This window comes from Uranotaenia lowii, chromosome 2 (assembly GCF_029784155.1).
Source record: "Uranotaenia lowii strain MFRU-FL chromosome 2, ASM2978415v1, whole genome shotgun sequence".
Classification (NCBI taxonomy): Eukaryota; Metazoa; Arthropoda; class Insecta; order Diptera; family Culicidae; genus Uranotaenia; species Uranotaenia lowii.
In genome coordinates this window covers 148,435,047-148,456,905 of record NC_073692.1, presented here as the reverse complement: position 1 = coordinate 148,456,905, position 21,859 = coordinate 148,435,047, and the positions used below count along the sequence as shown (strand labels likewise).

The 21,859-nt window shown below is 39.3% G+C and overlaps 1 protein-coding gene across 2 annotated transcripts in view; it reads right to left on the bottom strand.

Moving 5' to 3' along the window:
- Window positions 1–3,370: 3,370 nt before the first annotated feature.
- LOC129749438 (cyclic nucleotide-gated cation channel subunit A) overlaps window positions 3,371–21,859 on the bottom strand; it is a 721,507-nt gene continuing 703,018 nt past the window's right edge. For both annotated transcript variants that reach the window (XM_055744412.1, XM_055744413.1), the window contains one exon: window positions 3,371–7,338. In XM_055744412.1, the coding sequence (XP_055600387.1) occupies window positions 6,930–7,338 (409 nt within the window). In that variant the 3' untranslated portion in view covers window positions 3,371–6,929. The remainder of the gene's footprint in view (window positions 7,339–21,859) is intronic.

Genomic DNA, 21,859 nt, shown 5'->3' with positions numbered 1-21,859 from the left:
TGCAATTGTAATTGTGTTAAAATCATATCGAGAAGTCACATGGTAACCATAAACTTGATTACGTGCTAAACCATTTACTGTCTCCAATGGAAAAGAAGAACAAACCATTCGATGGTGCTCGAATTTAGAGTTGCTCCACATGACAGCCCTTGAAACGGAGTGCCAAACCAAAGCCAAGTCACCCATTTCTTGATTGTACCCAACCTGATTTAGTATTCAACTCACGGTTCCCATCTTTTGAGGATTAATATAAATATTCCAGCCGTTCGGAAGTCGCTTGCATCGTCTTATTGCATCCTACGAACATCGAGCTGCTGTTGCTGTTAGGTGCTACTTTTCTCCAGAAAACATCTGCTTTCTGGGTTTTGTACTCTGACATTGTGATTCTCATAATCATTTCTACCCCCTTACCATCATCATTGGTTGTTATTGTCATCGCCGTCATTACTACTAGCAGCGTACTCTATGGTGACGATGATGATTCTTCGTTATTGTCAAAGTCACCGATGTCACGTTCCCGGAACGATTCCAGGTTAGAATGACTCCTTCTGCCTGGCATTTCGGGAAAAGCGTCCCCCGGAAGTTGAGCAGTAGCGTACCAGGAATCTAGACTTTTAACAGTTGCGTTGTCGTTTTAGAGTATGAAACTTTTAGTTTTTAAGCAAAATATTTTAATTTATTGAATTTCAATAGCTTTAAATTTCATATGAGAAATATAATTTTCCAAAAGATCAACCTTTTAGCCTCAATGTTTTTCTAAGAATTTGAATTTACTTTGTTAAAAACTAAAAACTGTCAGTGTGGCACAAGCCTAAACGCAATAATACATCCAGGGAGATTTGCCAATCTTGGTAAATCTATGCACATTGTTTTTGTTTTTTGCAGTGTTTTTGTCATTTCAACCGAATTCGCTTGATTTTTTTTTCGTCGATTGTGCTATTTCAGGCTTGGTCATCAAGATCCAAAAATTCAAGAGCTCGCGACAGATTATCTGTGACCAATAGTTTAATTTAATTGAATATCATGGCTAATAAGGCTATGATCATTTAGTATCCGGGCACGTCATTTCGGTGATAGCAACGTTATAAGAACTCGGATATGTAAAACTTTAGCAGCGTTGTGTTGGTTATGAAAAAGATTGCCTTGTCTTTTTTCCAGATTTTTAAGTTAACGTGTGTTTGAGATATTTACGATGCAAAAAGTCATAATAAATAATTTTGCACAATCACCTCGGAAATTCTTCAATGTTCACTTAAAAACTAATAAGCTGTTGATATACACCAAGTAATTAACTAATAGTGAACAGTTCCGTAGATCGCAATCTGTTCAATCAGTTTGTAAGCAATGTGTCAGATGTTTTCTGATGGACACAGAAATTGGTGTTTAAATCGAATTTAAAAGGTCGAATTCTACGAGATGCCTACTCATGAAAAGATTCCAATCAGACTCCAAATTGTTTTTTCAGGTGAATTTATGTAAAATATCATGATTTTTCAAAGGTTTTGCTTTTGTGGTAAAAATAACAGATCAATACATGACTGAAAAAAGTGTGCTAAGATAAAAAAGAGATTTTATGAAAAAGTAAGAGTATTTCTTGTAATCAACGCTAAATTCTTATTTTCACATTAAAAATCATAATAACACCTTTGTTTCCTTCATAGAAAGTTTTTCGATCAAATAAATAGTTCTTTATATACACACACGCTTGTAACTGCCCGGATTCTAAATGATCATAGCTTTATTGTCCGATTGTCTCAAAGGTTGCACATCTTAAAAACCTTCTAAAGTTTCAGCCACCATGTGGTCTAGAGAGCTGATATTGGGTGCGGAATCTTACTAAGAATCCAATCCAATTTGGAGATGGTCCCTTCTGAAGGGGGTCGTCCCTATAAACCGTCTATTGCACAAAACGGGAAATTTGGAGCCAAAATTCGAGTGATTTGAAAGCCTGGAATAGTACTTATCTTACGCTTAGTTTTCTTAGAAATTCAAATCTGCTGTCGGATTTCACAGAAGCCATCTGAGTAGAGTGTTTTTTTAATTTTATTAATGACCTTTTAAACTAAGAATAGATAGAGTGTTATATGCTGTGGTAAACAGGACTTTTCAATAAATCAGTTGTTATTATGGTCATGGTAGGAATCAGAAAATATTACAATGTGAATTTCATTATTTGATAAGTTACAGTTATTAACTGCCAATTTAATTATAATACCTGTTCCAATTTGAAAAATCCATGTCTCTGGAAGTTCAAAATAGTTCTGAGGTGCGTTCAATCATGTTACTCCCTCGTCACAGTAAATTCAGTTAAATTATTGATTTCAACCGTTTTACATTCAGTAATACATGCAAATAATGAAAATAAGCCGATGTACATCACTCCATCAGATTCTTAAATCTGTAGACATGAAGTTAAAAGACAAGATTCTTCTCTCCGATATTTAAAACGGAAATAACCTTTAAATCAATGGTAATGAACGTGTTAAGTTGTGACATTCCTCTAGAAATATTTCGAATAAAAAATAATTCCAAAACCAATAAATTTGCAAAATTTGAAATAAACCTACTTTATCTAAACACAGAGCTATTTAAGATCAAATATTTGAAAAAAAAACAACACAAATAACAATGAAAAAAATAATCCGATCTTCCAGGACTTGTTTGTGCTCTTGGCATTGTTTGGTATTGAAATAAATTCTTTAAACTTTATTATTTTCCCCTTCGGTATTTTCGAATTTATCGAAGAGGAGGGTGAAAAATGAAGAATTTCGATCTTAAATATTTTAATCTATTAACAAGGCATAAGACCCTAGTTAATTCTACTTTTTCCGAAGAGTTTTTAATCAAAATATATTGTCATTAGAGCTTATCAGTGATTAGAGTTCAATAGGGGTTTTTTTTTAATATTTTAAAATAGCCAATAAATTGAAAATATCCAATTCAATCTAACATTGTTTTTGAATCGTTTTAAAGTTCTCACTGCAGAATTATGAAAACACGATCTCAATTTTGTGTTCTGATTTCAACAGTTAAAAATAATATGGCAAAGAGTTCTATAGTTGGGGATTTTCAAAGAGCATATCAAAGTTGAATATACAAAAAAAAAAAAGAAATTAGAATTTTATTTCAATTTGGATATACAAATTGTATTTTGTTAAATTTAAACTAAGGAATTTCCAGTTCGAAATTAATATTAAAAAATGAATAAATATATGCTGAAGGAATTATCATTTTGAAATTTATGATAAAAAAATTGAAGTTTCTTTTAGTAATAAAAATTAGAACAATGTTATTAAAAAAAACATTCTTTGTTTAATTTCAAAGCGTAATTACATTTCAATATAAAATTTTGCAGTTTAAATTCGTTGAAACTCGAATTTCAGTATACCATTTCAAAAAACTCAACTATAAATTCGGAACCCATGAATTTGAAGTTACTGATGAAATTTAGATACCTATGTGATTTTAGAAATCAAAGATCAGATTCTTCAATCAGTAATTCAGGGTAAAGCTGTACCGAGTTTTCGGGCCGAACCCACACCATTTTGTTAATTTGCCGAATATTTATCTCACTTAACTGTTGCGCCTAGTTGTCGGCCAATTCTTTGCAAATTTTGAAAGAAATTTGAAAATATACAATGGAAATTTTTTGGCAGTATCCATTAACAATGTTGAGCATTTCTTACAGCTTTGTTATGCAGAAAAAATTTGATTTCATTTCAGTGAAAAAAGTTACAGTTAATCATTCAAAATAACATTGTACCTCCTTGTTCAGAGTGGGGTAAATTAAAAAAAAAAATAACTGTTCCGGTTAAGCATGAGGTTATGAAATTTGGTGTGATGTTTGCTTGGAAACAACGTATCAGGAAAAGTGGTTTTGAAGGTAGTTTCGTTGGCTCTCACCTATCTCCTCATGATGAAGAAGTAAAACTTTATCTTGCTTAGCAAAGTGTTGTATTTTGTTGAGATCATCAATTTTGTAGAAAAAATGTATGCCTTTAAATGCTTAAAAAAAAGTTTACATTTTTATCTCGCTATTTGTGGGCCCCGCGACTTAATATTTTAAATCGAAATATGCGCCTTGTTAAACTAAACAATGTTCTCGAAGGCACCAGCAGTCTATCTTTCCATCCATGGGCGCTTTTAATTTAGTTCCACTAGATTGAGGTTCTGTACCAGAAATTTCTAGAAACCTTTTTTTTTTCGCCCGATTTGGGAACGAGTTTATCAGAACCAGTGTTGAAATATCTTCGGATTTCTCCGTAGATCTATGGATTTTAAGCACTTCAATGGATCTAGGGATCGATGCTCGAAATCTACGGTTTTTCAGCATTTCCTATGGATTTTCTACGGATTATCAAAAAAAAATTATAAGGATTCAGAGGATGATCGAAGATTCTACCTGACGATCAAAAATCAATTTTTATTTTGCCAAAATCCGTACATTATTTGTTTTCCGTCAAACGTACGGATTCGAGCGGTTTGTAATCTGGCAACCCTGATCAGATACGAAAAAGAACTTTATCAGTTGGCTCGCTCTTCTTTCCCACACTTGGGTGGACACAAGGTGAGTATATATTCAGGAGGTGTTCCCGAATAACGAATTCCCGATTCAGCCATTTTGGCTATGTAGGCTATGCAACTATGCGGAACTCATGAAGTTTGTTTACCAACAAACCACAGAAAAGCTGAGCAAAAAATAAACAAACTCATTGAGAGCCCCGCTCACTCCTCGCCTACTTACTGTGAAAGTCGGAGAACCTAGTGTATCTAAGAACCTTGGGTGGACAGTTTTAAACACACAGTTTGGGAAGAGAAGAGCGAAAAAATTACACACTCTCACTCTGAAAGGGCTAATCTAAGGAGCGATACCGAACATAGAAAACATAATTTTTGAATTTTGGCCAAACAATTTTTTTATGGTTTCAACGAAATACGCTTGCAATAATTTTTTTTAAATTGTATGATTAGATTATACACATATTTTTTCATCATTTACCTATTCTTTGAATTTTCATGAGAAACACCTGGATTTTTTTTTTGATTTTTTAGGATATTGCCTAGTTTTTGAGTTAAGAATATTAAAACCAATGCCTGGATTTTGCCACGTTTTTGTGTTTAAATTACCGTATTTGCCAAGCGATAAGAGAAGAATCTGGAAGCCAACCATGCGTTATTTTTCCGTGATATTTGTTGATCAAACCAGTAATAATTAAGTTAGGGGTGGTTTAACTATTCGTATATTTAGCAGGATCATGCTAAGTTTTAAGAATTCCAAAAAAGATAAATTTTCTTGAGGCCAAAAACTGAATAACAAACATAAGTTACGATGATCAAGTTCTTCATTAATTTGATTAAATCTTAAACAGTTTTTAATTACGTTAAAGATTTTGAATATGGTCCAGGCTCGTATGCAGTAGAGAGTTTACATTCCCATTAAATGACCATATTATTAAAACATGTTTTGGAATTTAAAACCTGAGACTATATTTAAATCGCTTCATTATAACTCTGAGCCAGGTTTTCGGCTCTAGACTGTGACTCGAGTCAGTTGTAAAATTTATTTAGAAATTTGATTTTTATTGACAATCTTGTGTATCTCGTGTGGATATTCCACTTGAAATGTCAAATAAAAGGAAATGATTTGAATCAACTGAAGAAAAGTACATTATTAGTTTTTTTGTAACTTAAAAAGGATACTTGAATATAACACCAAACCAATACTTAAGAGAGTAACCGAGTTTTTTTTTTTTGCAAAAATCATCTCTTTCTTCCAATCCCAATCGAAAAATCGTATATTGAAAGCAGTTTTGTTAGTAATATTCCATTGATTTTGATGAAATACAAAAAAACATTCTTGAAAATATTCACATATCCACATTACCTATAGGTCTATTTAACCAAGAATTTGTTGATTGAGAATCTTTTTTCTAATGTTCCAAAACTTGAACATTAAAGAGTATTTGTAATATTTCATTTACATAGAGAATTACCTTTGTTTGAAAAAATATTTCTGAACTTCAGTATCCAAATTTTTCTAGCAACATAAGACAGCAGGCATTAAGCCAGTTCTAAATCGGTTAAGTAACCGAATAGGGGCACTTTTTTGCTTGATGAATCTGGTTATCCGAAAAATAAGATATTGTCAAGCTCCTAAATAAGGAAATTTCTAAATATTCTTTAAGCCATTACTGAAATATCACATCGAGAACGTCGTGAATTCTATAGAAGCACTTTTTTTAAGCATTGAGCACAATAAAACTTTTAATGCGACAAAAAGCCGTGCACCCATAGTCATATACTTTATTTTTAAAACAAGTTATTTATTCTTCAATATTCTGATATGTGGTACGGTTTTCTTTGGAAATTTACTGGAACTATTAATCTGCAGTATTTAAGCAATCGCCCACTCTGTGGAATTGAGGAGAATATGTGCTTTCGTTGTGAAAAACTAATAGGTTGTAACCTTTTCATTAATTATCATATTATTTCTACTCCTTTTTAACTTTTGACTGATCACGTTGTAAACAATATAAATTAATTCAGCTTGTCGGCAGTTTTAGTGTTACAACGATTTTAAAAACCAAATATTGATTAAAAGTCCGATCACAGTTTATATGAATATTTTATAAAAACACTAATGCTTCAATTTTTCGGAAGTTCGTTTCACTGTTTAAACTTTATAAGCCCCTTATAAAACCTGTATGCATTGGAAAGATTAAATCTGGCTTCATTCGAATATTTAAGGTTCAATTCATTCAAACGAGAAACACAACTCTGCCGAGTCTGAACAGAAAATTAAACCAGACCATAGTTTAGTGGAAAATGCCCCCTTTTGGACGCCACCGAAAAAAGAACAACTTGAAGAAAGAGCCCGAGAAAACAAGAACAAGACTTTGAACTCCTAGTGGGTTATGAATGCACAACATTCATAACGTATTCTGCTTGCTGCCAGTAGTGGTTGTTGCTGTGCTATTGCCATTGGAAAGTGTCCTCGATGCCGCCACCGTCGTCGTCGTCGCAGAAGAAGGTGCAATCGGTTCCGGATGTTCCGGCACTCCTACCGTGGCCGCCGATGACTTGCGCCGATTTTGGTGGTGGGCCGCCGCCGATGATTTCGAACGTCTTCGGGTCGCGCCATCACCGTGGGCCACTTCCACTTCCCGCCCCTGGGAGGTCAAGGACACGTCAGCGTCATCATTGTCCCCGCTGTCGCCCCCGGAACCACTGGCAGTGGCACCGCCGCCGTTCGGGATGCTGGCACGATGGTGATGATGATGGTTGCTGGCACTGCTGCTGTTGTTGTTGTTGGCACGACGCCTCGGAGATGTGATGGATCTGGAACGATGAATGGGAGGAATGCTTCAATGAATTTATGTAGTTAGTAAATACCTATGTATTGATATATGTCTATCAGTCTATAAGTGATGCGATTCAATGCGAATCAAAATTGGACGGAAATATGAAGTATCGACAGAAACTACATTTCCGTTAGCCTGGGCTCATGAATAAAAATATAGGTTAGAGAAATGTCGCTGCAGAAAGCATTGCCAAAGTCACGATCAATTACGATGTGGGGTTGTACATTCATACATATTAGGTTTCTTACAGAACAGATGATTGAGCTTTTGACGTATCTAAAATTAAATTTTAGATTGTTCAATATTCTTTTGCTTGTTGAGATTGCTCCATATGGGGAAACCAAGTAAACTTGTAAATTAATTCCATTCCCAGGAAGCACGTTATGCCAAAACAGCCTTTATTATTGAAAAGTGCAACATGAAATAGCATACCTACCCTAATCCGCTCTTGGGTGTAAATATGACCCTTTTGGAAGTTTGGCGGCCTCCTCTCAATAGGGTGATAGGAGGGGGGTTACCTTACATTTTTTCATATAACTCGAAAACTAATCAAAATATTGGAACCAAATTTGGCACGGGAAGGTATTTGGATACGAAAAATATTTCAATGATTATTTGAGACCCCTCCCTCTTTCCAGTAAGGAGATATATAGGGGGGAGGGGCCTCTTTTATAACTTTTTACATAACTCAAAAACTAATAAAGCAAATGGAACTAAATTTGGCATGGGAGGGTATTTGAATACGAAAAATATTTCTATAATTATTTGAGACACCTCCCTCTTTCCAGTAGGTGTATATAAAGGGGGGAGGGGCCCTCATTTTAATTTTTTACACAACTCAAAAACTAATTAAGCAAATGGAACCAAATTTGGCATGGGCTGAGATTTGGGAACGTGACATGTTCTAATGATTGTTTGAGACCTCTTTCTTCTTCCAGCGGGGAGAAAGGAAAGAGGGAGGGAAGTTCCATACAATTTTTATTGCATAACTCAAGAACTACAACAGCAAATGGAACCAAATTTGTCATGGAACGATATTTGGGTACGATTCTACGATTGTTATAGACCCTTACGCTTTACAGTGTAGAGAGGAGAAGAAAAAAGGGGGTTCCATATAAATTGTTGTAAAGCTTAAAAACTTATCAACTATTGGAACAATATTTGAAACAAGAGGATTTTTAGGAACGAAAACAATGGGTATAATTATTAAAGATCACGATCTCCATTCAGCAGGGAGGGGGGGAAGGGAAGAACAGGAGGGGCTCTCTTATCAGTTTTTTAGCATAAATCCAGAATTGATCAAGTTAAAAACAACCATATTTTATAAGTTGGGTTGTTTGCGTACGATTTATTTGAGACCCTCCTTTATAGGGCGAAGCTCAAAGAAACAGATTAAAATTATCAGATCTTTAACACAGATTTATAGATCAAGATTCAGAATATTGGTTTAAGTTATTTTTGTTTTGCAATTCGAAACTTCAGCTGCACCTCTCATTTTATAGCGGTTGCTTATGAATTATGTTATAATTTATTTAAAATAATGCCAACAAAACAATAAAAATTAGAATAAATTCTGAATATATAATTTGACTTTGAACGGTGTAGCAAAGCACACCGGGTCAGCTAGTACCAGATAAATTTTGAAAACAGGATTGAAAAGTTGACGCAATATGGTGCAATATTACTTTAGATTTTCAAAATACGAAACACAGAATTTTTTACGAATTTTCAAGGGTTGCGAACGTAGCTACTGCGAACTTTTTGTCAATTAAGAATTTCCCAGATTTTCTTGCTCTTAAATTCCACTTTTCACTGAATTTTGAGTACATTCGCGCAAGATTTTCGCAATAAACTTATGTTCATCAGAAAGAAAATAAGTGCGGTTCTAGTGCTGTGGTGTGGTTGAATTAGCTCTGCAATATTTTGCACAAATTTGATAAATATAAAAAACTAGCTGACCCGGTTTGCCTCACTACCCCTTCCATAGAAAAATTAAACTTCATTAGAATATTATAATAATTAAAATAAACTTCCTTTTAAATTACGAACTGTTTTTCATGACATCTGATCTTCTTAAAGGTTAGTAAATTGAAGGAGTCACACTGTAGAAAAAAAATTGGAAGATACAATAAATAAACCCTTTAAATAAAAAAAACTTTATGAAAAAATTAAGACATTTGTTTTGGTAATAATATGTATGTTACATTAATTTATTAGAACAGTTTTCATTAATGAAAATGGAAGCGTCTATCAATACAATATGCTACCAAATTTTGTTTTAACTGATTTGTCAATTCGCTAAATTATATAATTATGCCAAAACGTTGATCAATTATTAAAAAAATCCTTCAAAGATTGTTTCATTTTGTGGATTTTTGTAATTTTGTATGGGAGACCCCCTTCCCTTTACAATTTGGAAGGGTTTGAAAGTATTCTTGAAACCATTCCCGGTTTTGCAAACGGCTACACACCAAATTTCACGGTAATCGGTTTGGTAGTTTACGAAAATTGTCCGAATGTTGTCAAAATTTCTGTTAATTCTGTATGGGAGCCCTTCTTTTGAGACTCAGAAAGATTTGAAATTAGTATAAAAAGCATTCCCGGTCTTGAAAACGGCAAAATTTCACGTTGATCGGATCAGTAGTTTCCAAAAATTGTCCGAATTTTGTCAAATTTTTGGTAATTTTGTATAGAAGCCTCCTCTTTCGGGATTCGAAGAGGTTTGATAGTAGTATGAAAATATTCCCGGTCTTGAAAACGTCTACACACAAAATTTCACGTTGATCGGTTCTGTTGTTTCCGGAAATTGTTTAAAATATGTCAAATTTTTGAAGTTTTGTTAAGGAGCCCTCTTTTTTCAGATTAGGAGAGGTTTAAAGTGGTATATAAACCATTCTCGGACTTGATAACGGCTTCACACTTAATTTCACGTTGATCGGTTCAGTAGTTTCCGAAAATTGTATGAATTTTGACAAATTTCTGTTAATTTCGTATGGGAGCTCCCCCTTTTGGGACTCATAGAGGCTTGAAAGTAGTATAAAAAGCAATCGCGGTCTTGAAAACGGCTACACACCAAATTTCACATTGATCGGTTTAGTAGTTTCCGAAAATGGTCCGAATGTTGTCAAATTTCTGTTAATTTTGTATGAGAGCCCCCTCTCCTTAAAGTCGGAGCGCTTTAAAAGTATTTTAGAAACCATCTCCGACCCCAAAAACTCTTGCATGCCAATTCACATTGATCGGTTCAGTGGTTTTCGAGTCTATAGGGAACAGACTAGAGTGTCCATTTCCCGGCCATTTTCCCGTTCCCGGGAATCGGGAAATCTAGTGGCATGTTTCCCGGGAATTCCCGGGATCCCGGGAAATAGAGCTTATCGAACATTTCGTGCATACAAGCTCATATTTTTTTCAAAATGTTCTCTTCATAATGTTTTTTAACTTATTTTTTATCAAATAAATCAAACTGTTTTCATAATCAAATGAGTCTGAACAATTTAAATGAAGAATTCATTTATGCAACTTGAGATCAATTAAAAAAATAACCTTTTTATTTGTAGATTAATCCAACCTTTTTTCGTTTTTTTCTGAACATTTTACATATTTGCTCTTCGTGTGAAAAAATGATGTCTCCTTCATTTTTTAGTTTGAAATTCATCTAGCTTTAAAAGCCAGAAACAAATGCATAAATGTTACTTTCAAGAAAATTAAATCTGCGCGATTTCACATTGTTGCGCCCACTGCTAAAAAACCGCTCCTGCGGTGTAATCTCTAGGTAGAGCTAGGTAGCCGAACCCCATCAACTGACAGTTGCGAATATCGCTTGCACCAACACAAGCGCGCACTGTCTGTCAACGAGGGTCGGCGGGTAGGAACGAGCTTGTCTAGCAGTTTCCGCTTAGTCAGTCTGTTCAGAGAAGTCTTTGGAAATATATCGAGCGGTCGAAATGTAGAACAAAATTTGTTCGCGTTTAAATAAAGCTTAAAATCCGTTGCGTAAACGTGCGTTCTAACTAGAGTTGATCCGGAAAAGAAAAATTAAAACACAACGTAGAGTCCGGTTATCGCTCGACGGTACATATGGTGCCGTGACCAGGATCGTTCTGGAAGTCGCCATTACGATCCATACAATACTCGACCACGTTTTGCGCCAGCCATCTTTGAGGACAGATGAATTATTTATTTTACAAGGCCTAAATCCTTCTGGCCAACGGTTAGTAGCTGTCCAAGATGTCCTGCTAACCCCACGGGTACGCTTTAGATATTTTCCCATTTTTTTTTGTTCGAGAACATTCGTCGCAATACACATATTGCAACCACGTCACTGAGTCACGTGTCTAGTTCCGGCTTACCGTTACGCCCGTTGGACAAACGATTCCAAAGTAGTGTCCCGGATCATCCAATCCCATTTACGAACAACCATCGTACGTTATCGAGCCGCGACGCTTATGCCGAAACCTACTGGGCTACCGAACCACCTTGCAACTACCTCGTTACTTGAGGTTAACGGTTGCTAACTAATATATTAGTACAAGGCACGAATTGCCTTGGACCAGGTGAGTACCTGTCCAAGAGGTTTATTTTTTCTCCCCGGAGCTACTTTGGTCCCTTTTTGCAGAGCCATCGATCGTTTATCGTTCCATTCATCCGTTACGTCGACCGTTGGTGAAACGACTACTCCAAACCCGGCTTGCAACTACCTCGTTACTTGAGGTTAATGGTTGCTGACTATATTGTAAAATAGTACAAGGCACTGATTGCCTTGGACCAGGTGAGTACCTGTCCAAGAGGTTTATTTCTTTCTCCTCGGAGCTACTTTGGTCCCCATTTTGCAGAATCTCTTCGACCATCTTCGCCGACCGTTGGTGACACGATGGCCCACGAGCTTCAGAAAGCCCAGCTGCTTTCCCGGAGGGACACACTGATCGCATCCCTGGGTCGGGCAGAGGCATTCATCGATGGATACGACGAGCAACGAGACCAGCAACAAGTGAGAATACGTTTGGAGTACTTCGATTCCATGTGGACGGCACTAGAGCAGGTGCAGGGTGAACTGGAGGACACCGAAGCGACTGAAGAAGGTAGGACACAAAATGCAGAATTGCGAGCCAATTTCGAGCCTAGATTATTTAAAGTTAAAGGAGACTTGATGTCTAAATTGCCCGCCACTACTTCCTTTGAAACGCCAAATCCTCAACCCTCTCTCTCAACCACACATCTTTCTGGAATCAAGCTACCCACGATATCCCTTCCCGAATTCGATGGTGACTACGAGCAATGGTTACCATTTCATGACACATACGTCGCTCTCATTCATAATAATTCCGACCTACCACCCATACAAAAATTCCACTATTTAAGGGCAGCTTTGAAGGGGGAAGCTGCTCAGTTAGTTGAATCGATCTCCATTTCTTCGGCTAATTACAATCTAGCATGGAACATGCTTACTGGTCGGTATGCTAACGAGTACCTTCTAAAGAAGAGGCACCTACAGGCATTGTTCGACATACCACGCGTGAGAAAGGAGACAGCAGCTACGCTTCACAGCTTGGTCGACGATTTCGAGCGCCATACAAAATCCTGCATCAACTGGGGGAGCCAACCGATAGCTGGAGTGCGATTCTGGAGCATCTACTGTGTACGCGATTGCACGACGACTCTCTTAGGGCCTGGGAGGATCATGCGTCCACCATCGAGAACCCGAACTACGCCTGTATCATCGAATTTCTGCAGCGTCGAATCCGTGTGCTGGAATCAATATCGGTCAACCACCACCCGTCAAGCTCAAACATCGTTGCGCCACCGCAGCATGCAAAACGATTTACCAGCCACCAGCGCCTTTCATCTTTTTCGTCAACCGCAGCCACGAATTGGAACTGCCCGGCGTGTCATCAGCAACACACTTTGCTAAAGTGCTCGAAATTCCATAGAATGCCTGTCAACGAGCGCCTAAAAATAGTCACCACCAAAGGCTTCTGCATCAACTGCTTGCTCCCAAACCAGGTGGGACACAATTGCTCTACTCACAATTGCCGACACTGTGGTCGTAGGCATCATTCACTCTTGCACATAAACCGCTCTGATGAAGGAAGGAGAAACAACAGTGAGCATCAGCCGAACAGCTCGACGCCTGTGGTAGTCCAAACAAATTCATCCTCCCCACGAGCCGGTCCGGCTCAGCAAACATCCGCAGCAACTGCTGCAATCGTTCCACACATCGAAAGCAGCACACCCATCAGCCAGCCGAACGAGACCGTTTTCCTTATGACTGCTATCGTTAATGTCTTCGACGCCTTTGGAAAACCTCACCCAGCCCGTGCACTCCTGGACAGTGCGTCGCAGCCTAACTTAATCACCGAACGCATGGCACAGCTGCTACGCGTAAAACGACATAGGGTAAACGTGACAATTATGGGCGCAGGTCAACTTTCGAAACCAGTTCGAGAATCAATTTTTACCCAAGTTAAATCTCGCTCTAGCAACTTCTTCTGCGATGCCAACTTTCTTGTGATGCACAAAGTAACCGCTAATCTCCCTGCACAGGACGTATCCCAATTAGGCTGGAAACTTCCGAAGGAAATCTCACTTGCTGACCCCTCTTTTCATCGAAGTCAACCGATCGATCTTGTCTTAGGTGCTAGGCATTTTCACGATTTCTTCCCCACTGCAGCTCGTCTACAGATCGACAATCGACTTCCTCTCCTTGTCGATAGCGTTTTTGGGTGGATAGTATCAGGATCCGGTACATATGTTGGTCCCGATGGTGATAAGGAGGTCGACAAAAGGCTACAAACAACCGTCGTGTCCATGGTTTCCCTTGAGCAGATCATCGAAAGGTTCTGGACGACCGAAAGCCTGTGCATCAATGACACATATTCAGCGGAGGAGAAATTTTGTGAAACCCTGTACGATTCTACCACCACACGCAACGAAGAAGGACGATATTTGGTACGCTTACCCCGAAAAGCTGATTTCAATGTCATGATTGGCAACTCGAAAGCGAGCGCGCTTCGCCGGTACCAATTACTGGAACGCCGATTGGATAGAAACCCGGAACTCAAGGAGGAATACGACAGATTCATGCGGGAATATCTCTCCCTTGGCCACATGAAACTGGTCAACGCGGACGACGATTGCTCTCCCGTATCCTATTACCTGCCACACCATCCCGTAATTAAGGATTCAAGCACGACCACGAAGGTCAGAGTCGTTTTCGACGGCTCATCAAAAGCTTCATCCGGCTTCTCACTCAATGAAGCCCTTTGCGTGGGTCCTGTAGTGCAGGACGACTTGCTTACGCTCATTCTCCGCTTCCGTACCCTGCCAATTGCTCTCGTAGGCGACATAGCAAAAATGTATCGACAGGTTCTAGTACACCCAGAAGACACACCCCTGCAGAGAATCCTCTGGCGTTTCACCAACCACACTCCAATTCAGACCTACGAGTTGCTCACCGTAACGTACGGTCTGGCCCCATCATCTTTTCTCGCGACCCGTACCCTTAAGCAGCTAGCGAAAGAAGAAGGTTCATCTTACCCCCTGGGCCAGGCGGCTCTCGAAAAATGTTTCTATGTGGACGATTTCATCGGAGGAGCGCAATCGATCGAAGAAGCCGTACGTCTGAGGAACGAGCTATCTGAGCTGCTGTCGAAAGGAGGATTCGAGCTGCGTAAATGGACTTCGAACCGCCTCGAGGTACTTCACGGTTTGAACGACGACCAAATTGGGACACAATCTTCTCTGCAGTTTGGCCCTAACGAGACGGTGAAAACACTGGGAATTAGCTGGGAACCCGAGGCCGACTTCCTTCGATTCGATTCACAGGTCGAACCAAACGAAAAACCGTGGACAAAGCGAGCAATCTTGTCCACTATCGCCAAACTCTTCGACCCGATGGGCCTGATCTCACCGGTGGTGGTGACCGCGAAGATGGTCATGCAGCAACTCTGGCTACTACCATGTGGATGGGACGATCCAGTGCCAGAAAGCCTACAAGAGAAGTGGAGAAATTATTGCCAAGATTTGCCTAAAATATCCGCATTTCGCGTTCAAAGATACGCCTTCCTGCCAAACTCCAAGGTTCAACTGCACACATTCACCGATGCTTCCGAAGCCGCATACGGGGCATGCGTTTACGCAAGATGTGCAGATTCCAACGGCAACGTGAGAGTTCAGCTACTCGTCTCAAAGTCCAGAGTAGCTCCACTGAAGAAATCAAACATTGCTCGCCTCGAATTATGTGCTGCAGCGCTCGGCGCTCACATTTACGACCACGTCAAACAAGCCCTCAATCTGGAAATTGAGGCTTCCCACTTTTGGACGGATTCTACAGTTACGCTGCATTGGCTGAAAGCTTCTCCACACAACTGGAAGACGTACGTGGCGAACAGAGTAGCTGAGGTACATCATCACACCCAGGGTTCGCAGTGGCGATATGTTCCGGGAACGGACAATCCAGCTGATTTCGTTTCGCGCGGCATGACTGTTGACGAATTACTCCGCTCTGAAAGCTGGAACAACGGACCTCACTGGTTAGCTCTTCCTCCGTCAAACTGGCCTGTGTTCGATTTACCAGGAGCACCTGAAGCTGCACTAGAAGCGCGCCAAGTCGTAGCCACTGTTCAGATCAAGAACGATATCAACCCGCTGTTCCTACGCTACGATTCCTACACCCGTCTGCAGTGCGTTACCGGTTATTGCTTGCGTTACCTCTCCAACATCCGAGCCGCGATTAAAGCAAGAAAGAATCCGCCATCATCGCCCAGTCCTCCCCGCAGCCGATCCTTAACAATCGACGAACTGCGAATTGCAAAAACATGCCTCACTCGTTTAGCACAGGAAGATGCCTTCAGCGATGAAATCCGAGAACTAGAAAAGGGAAAAAATGTGTCTAGAAAGTCCTCCATCCGGTTGCTGAATCCTATCCTAGACTCCGAGAGAATATTGAGGGTTGGAGGTAGATTAAACTTGTCCCAGTTGCCCTATCACACCAAACACCCTGCCCTGCTCCCTATGAATCATCCCTTCACTCGCTTAGTTGCTCAATATTACCACCTTAAGCTCCTTCACGGCGGCGGGCGCCACTTGCTCGCTACGATTCGCCAAGAATTCTGGCCACTGAATGGCCGCCGATTAGTGCGAAGCATTGTACGCAATTGCTTTCGCTGCACCCGTTTGAATCCGGAACCAGTACAACAACAAATAGGCCAACTACCGGCACAGCGAGTAGTTCCAGGAAGACCGTTCGAAGTCACAGGCGTTGACTATGCGGGCCCGCTCTATCTCAAGCCAGCACACTTCCGAGCACCAGCGCTGAAAGCGTACATCTGCCTTTTTGTATGCTTCACAACGAAGGGCGTCCACATAGAGCTTGCTAGCGATTTGTCCACCCACACATTCCTGAATGCTCTTCGCCGTTTCATCGCCCGACGTGGCAAGCCTGCCCACCTACACTCCGACAATGGGAAAAACTTCGAAGGTGCAAAAAATGAGCTCATCGAACTGTACCGGATGCTGAACAACACCAAGAACCGGGACCTAATTGAGAACGTCTGCGCCTCCGAAGGAATTCAGTGGCACCTTACTCCCCCAAAGGCCCCACACTTCGGCGGATTGTGGGAGGCAGCAGTGAAGGTCGCCAAGAAGCATTTATTTCGCCAGCTCGGGCCCACCAAACTATCGTTCGAAGACATGGCCACCGTACTGGCAGAAATCGAATCCATAATGAACTCACGCCCACTGCTCCCGATTACTGACGATCCAGAAGACCTCGACATCCTTACGCCCTCGCACTTCCTCATTGGCACCACTGCAACAGCCTTGCCCGACCCAGACGTCTCCACTGTTCCTGTTAACCGGCTGACCCACTATCAGCAGCTCCAGCAGCATGTCCAGCAATTTTGGGTCCGTTGGCGAGACGAATATTTGGCCGAGCTTCAGCGAGATTCCAGGCACCGTAGCAGAAATGACGAAATCACCCCGGGACGAATGGTCATCGTAGTAGACGAGCTGCAGGCTCCCCTCAGGTGGCCACTTGCAAGAATCACAGCAGTCCGACCGGGAAAAGACAACATCGTCCGGGTTGTCTCGCTTCGCACAGCAAAGGGAATCATCACACGACCAGTCACCAAAATCTGCTTGCTGCCATTCTCCGATTCCACCACCGACGCAGAAGGATGTCCAGCGACCAGCAACCAACCAGCAGAGGAAATAGCAGCGAATTTAGTGTAGTTTATCCTAGAAAATAATCCAATTCCTTGCCGCATGTTTAGGAGATAGTTTTAGAATGATGAGGTTGATGTTTACGTTAGATTAGAATTTGTAAACAATTTGTATTAGTATTTGTGTGTTGAATCGTATTCAAGGCGGCGGGTATGTTGCGCCCACTGCTAAAAAACCGCTCCTGCGGTGTAATCTCTAGGTAGAGCTAGGTAGCCGAACCCCATCAACTGACAGTTGCGAATATCGCTTGCACCAACACAAGCGCGCACTGTCTGTCAACGAGGGTCGGCGGGTAGGAACGAGCTTGTCTAGCAGTTTCCGCTTAGTCAGTCTGTTCAGAGAAGTCTTTGGAAATATATCGAGCGGTCGAAATGTAGAACAAAATTTGTTCGCGTTTAAATAAAGCTTAAAATCCGTTGCGTAAACGTGCGTTCTAACTAGAGTTGATCCGGAAAAGAAAAATTAAAACACAACGTAGGGTCCGGTTATCGCTCGACGGTACACACATTTATTTTTGAAGTGTTGTGGATTTTCAATCAATGAAAACGGTGTGGAAATGCATATAAGTTTTTAAAACTTATCAATTTGAATAAAAAATTGTACCAAATGCCTGCAAAATATCTTCTGCCACAGAAATCGGCATATTCTCGATGAGTTTTTTATGCCTAAATTTTCAAACAGAAGAGTAAGAATGGTTCCGAAGGCTATCAGGCTTTTCCAGAGAAATAATTTCAAACATGTCGGACATTCCCGGGAATAAAACTATGATTCCCGGGAATCGGGAATTCCCGAATTTTTCAAATCGGGATGGACTCTCTAGAACAGACAGACAGACAAACATTCATTTTTATTTATATATTTTATGAAGAGATTAACCACCGTAATTTTTATTTGTTACTATTTATTTATTTATTTATCGGCCTAGCGGTGAAAAGTGATGTCCTTTTTAGTAGGGACATCTAAAGATTATGAAATTTTTATATAGATGGATAGAAGGTTAGAAGAAATGAAAGATGGTGAAAATGAGCGGGTAGAATTTGTCTAGAAGCATTATCATCACATACCAAATTTTTGTTCCTCACGAGCCTACTACTATGAAGTGGTAGATACAGATAGAGTTGCATCTACCACCACACATTAGTAGGCTTAGCGTGGTCCGCCCCACAAGCGAGAACTTGTAGTGCGGACGAACATTATTTATATAGAAAAAGCAAATTTAGAAAATTTACGCGAATGCTTGCGTTTTTGTCTGTTTTCGTTCACCCGTATGTATCGAAATTAGAAAAGTAATGTAGGTTCAGCGTTCTTGACGCAGATAAAAAGAAGTGTATTCAACGCTCAACGCCAAAATACGCAAAATACTCAACTAGTACGAACCACCTTATGATTTGGTCGTTTTTGCCGCCCAGTCCCACCCAATTTTGGAACGAACAAGAAGCTGCTAGCTGCTTGCTATGAATAATTAGAAAGTATTTTACATTCTAATTTATCATATTTTTGTAAAGCAGTGCAGCGTTGATATAGTTACACCACAAGAATTGCTATACAATTACCTTTCTGGTGAACATCAATTTACTACGGAAATCTCGAGTGAATATATTCAAAATCCAGTACCAATTTGAATTTAAGTGCAAGAAAATCTGAAAAATCGCATTGACAAAAAGTTTGAAAATCAACTAGTTTTGAAAATTCGTCAAAATGCTGTGTTTCGTATTTTGAAAATCTAAAAATGCAAAAATAAGCCAAATTACGCCAAGTTTTCAGACACTTAGTTAAACTTTTTTTTGAACAGTCGGGAGCTGATCTACAGCCTTTTTCCAGTGGCATTTTAGGATTTTTTTTCTTAAACTTTGAATAACGGAAAACTGAAGTGTGGTAGAGAGATATATTGGTTTTATTCAGTTGTGTCAAATTGAAACTTCAGGGACTATAACGGGTAAAAATTTCAGGGAAGAATGAGGGTTAAAATAGTTAGATGAAATAAGGGCAAGACGAGCTTGCGCGTATTTAAAATGAGAAATGAAGTAGAAACTTGAGACTTAATTGATAGATGGCTTACCGAGTTGAAAACCAAGCGAGTTGAGAGGTTGGCTAATTGAACTTTGAAGCTAAAGTCGAGCGGAAAGTTTAAAATTAGGAAAATGCGGATCGTCATTTTTGTCATTTTTGTCATTTTTGTCATTTTTGTCATTTTTGTCATTTTTGTCATTTTTGTCATTTTTGTCATTTTTGTCATTTTTGTCATTTTAAGAGAAAAATGATTTTGTTTAAAAAAAATTGTTAATTCTTTTAAAACCCATTTATGTGAAATCAAATCACTCGAAATCAGTTGCTCGGGAAAATCGAAACGATTTCAGCTGTCACCAAATTGCCCCATAATGGCATTGTTGCCATTATCGGTAAGCCACGGTACTTATTGAATGTATTTCCGCAACTGCCAGTGGCAGATTTTTCCACGATAAGGAAGTGCGCACTGGGCCAATTGAGAAGCGAATGGTGAGTTCGAGTAATGAAATTTTATACGCTCAGGTTGGTCGAAATTTCAGAGATTTTTTTATACCGGTTGACAATTTCTCCGTACCTTCGTGAAAAGATTAAAGGAAAACTGCTGTGTCCGGGAACCGAGATACGATCTTGGTGTGTTTGAGGCAAATAGCACATAAGATTCTATGCTTTGGTTGAAAATTCAAGTTCCATTTCACTGACTCCTAAAAATCCTCATTCACATGTCCATTAGTTTTGGTTCCCATGCCGATGATGGAGCATTAAAAGCTCTCGTTCATTCCCGAGTCATTGTCCTCCTCCTGGCTGGAAGCTTATGTTCCCACAGAAGTGGACGCAAAATCCTGTTGCCCGAGATCCTTTTAATCTACTTTGTTTTATTGACCCCGGGATCAGCGAGTGTCACGCCAAAAATAAACGCCGTATTTCGATTGCTCGCAGTCAACAAAAATGGAAAAAGGGAGCAGGAAAAAAAAAGAAACGGGCTTCCAACAAACACTAAATACCCGTTTTCAATTACTGGAATATACGACTCCATTATTTCGTAGCTAAATGAAACGGTCCTCGGTCATTGGTCTGGTGAATGATGGTCCTTGATGGCGAATTTTTTGGTCGGTTCGGTTAATTGCCGTGACACGACAGGTTCAAGGATGCGATGGACCATTGCTTTGGCAGATAGAAGTTTGTTGAGAGTGACGGCTGGTTTCGATAATGTTGAACACAGAAGACAAAAATTATGTTTAAACTTTTTCGGCTGACCAATATCTGGTTGCTGATGTCTTATTAATCTATGTATGTGTATTAAAGCATAACTCATGGGGATTTTTTTTTATTATCTGACGGGTTTGCGCCGGGGGTCTTCAGATTTTCCCCAAAATTGAAAATTTGGTTCATTTTTGCGACTTAAAAACACATGTATTTTTTTCAGATTTCTAACATTTTTATTTTTTGAGTTAGCTTCGGTTAGATTTTTTTGTAAATAAAAAATAACCATTTTTCAAAACTACATAACTCTGTTGTTTCTCAACGGAAATTATAAAATAACACATCAAAATGCATTGAAATTTTATCAGCTTTCCAAATAGAATAGTTGAAAAAAATTAAATAATGACCTTCAACATGAAAAGTTGTAAATAAACTTTAAATGGCGTCTAAAAGTACCGGCTGCACCACCGAATATTTTGCAAAAAATACCATTGTATAGCTCGATTCATGATGCAACTTTCATCTGAAGACACCAAAGTGGGCCATTAACACCTTGAAGAGTTATGAAATAAATAATGACAATAAATCTCTTTTTTTGCATCGATAACAAACAATGGTCGAACAACTGCACTCACATATGGAGATAGCAAGCAGTTCTAACAACATGGAAACAAAAGAACTTATCAAAGCTGGTAAAACACTATTTTTTCGTCCTTTTCAGACTGCCCTTACTCGCATAACAGTCCAATATGAATTTTCGTCATTTTAGGTCAACATAAGGCTTCAACATAAAAGACTAAAAAAAGAGGTTTTGTTCTAGAAATTTCGAAAAAAAAAATCAATTCGTGGCTGTCCTGTATCAAATATACCTGAATAACAGTCCCATATGTGAAATACCACGGGTTTGGTTACTTTTCAATGTTTCTTTCGGCGAAATAGTCTTTGGTTTATTGTTTTGAATCATTTAAACATTTTTTTAACTCACTTGATGTCGAATGAAGCACACTAGTTTTCGAAGGCAGGTCTAACTTTCTTAGGAATGACTTCCTGAGCGAAAAACTATCGGATGCAAT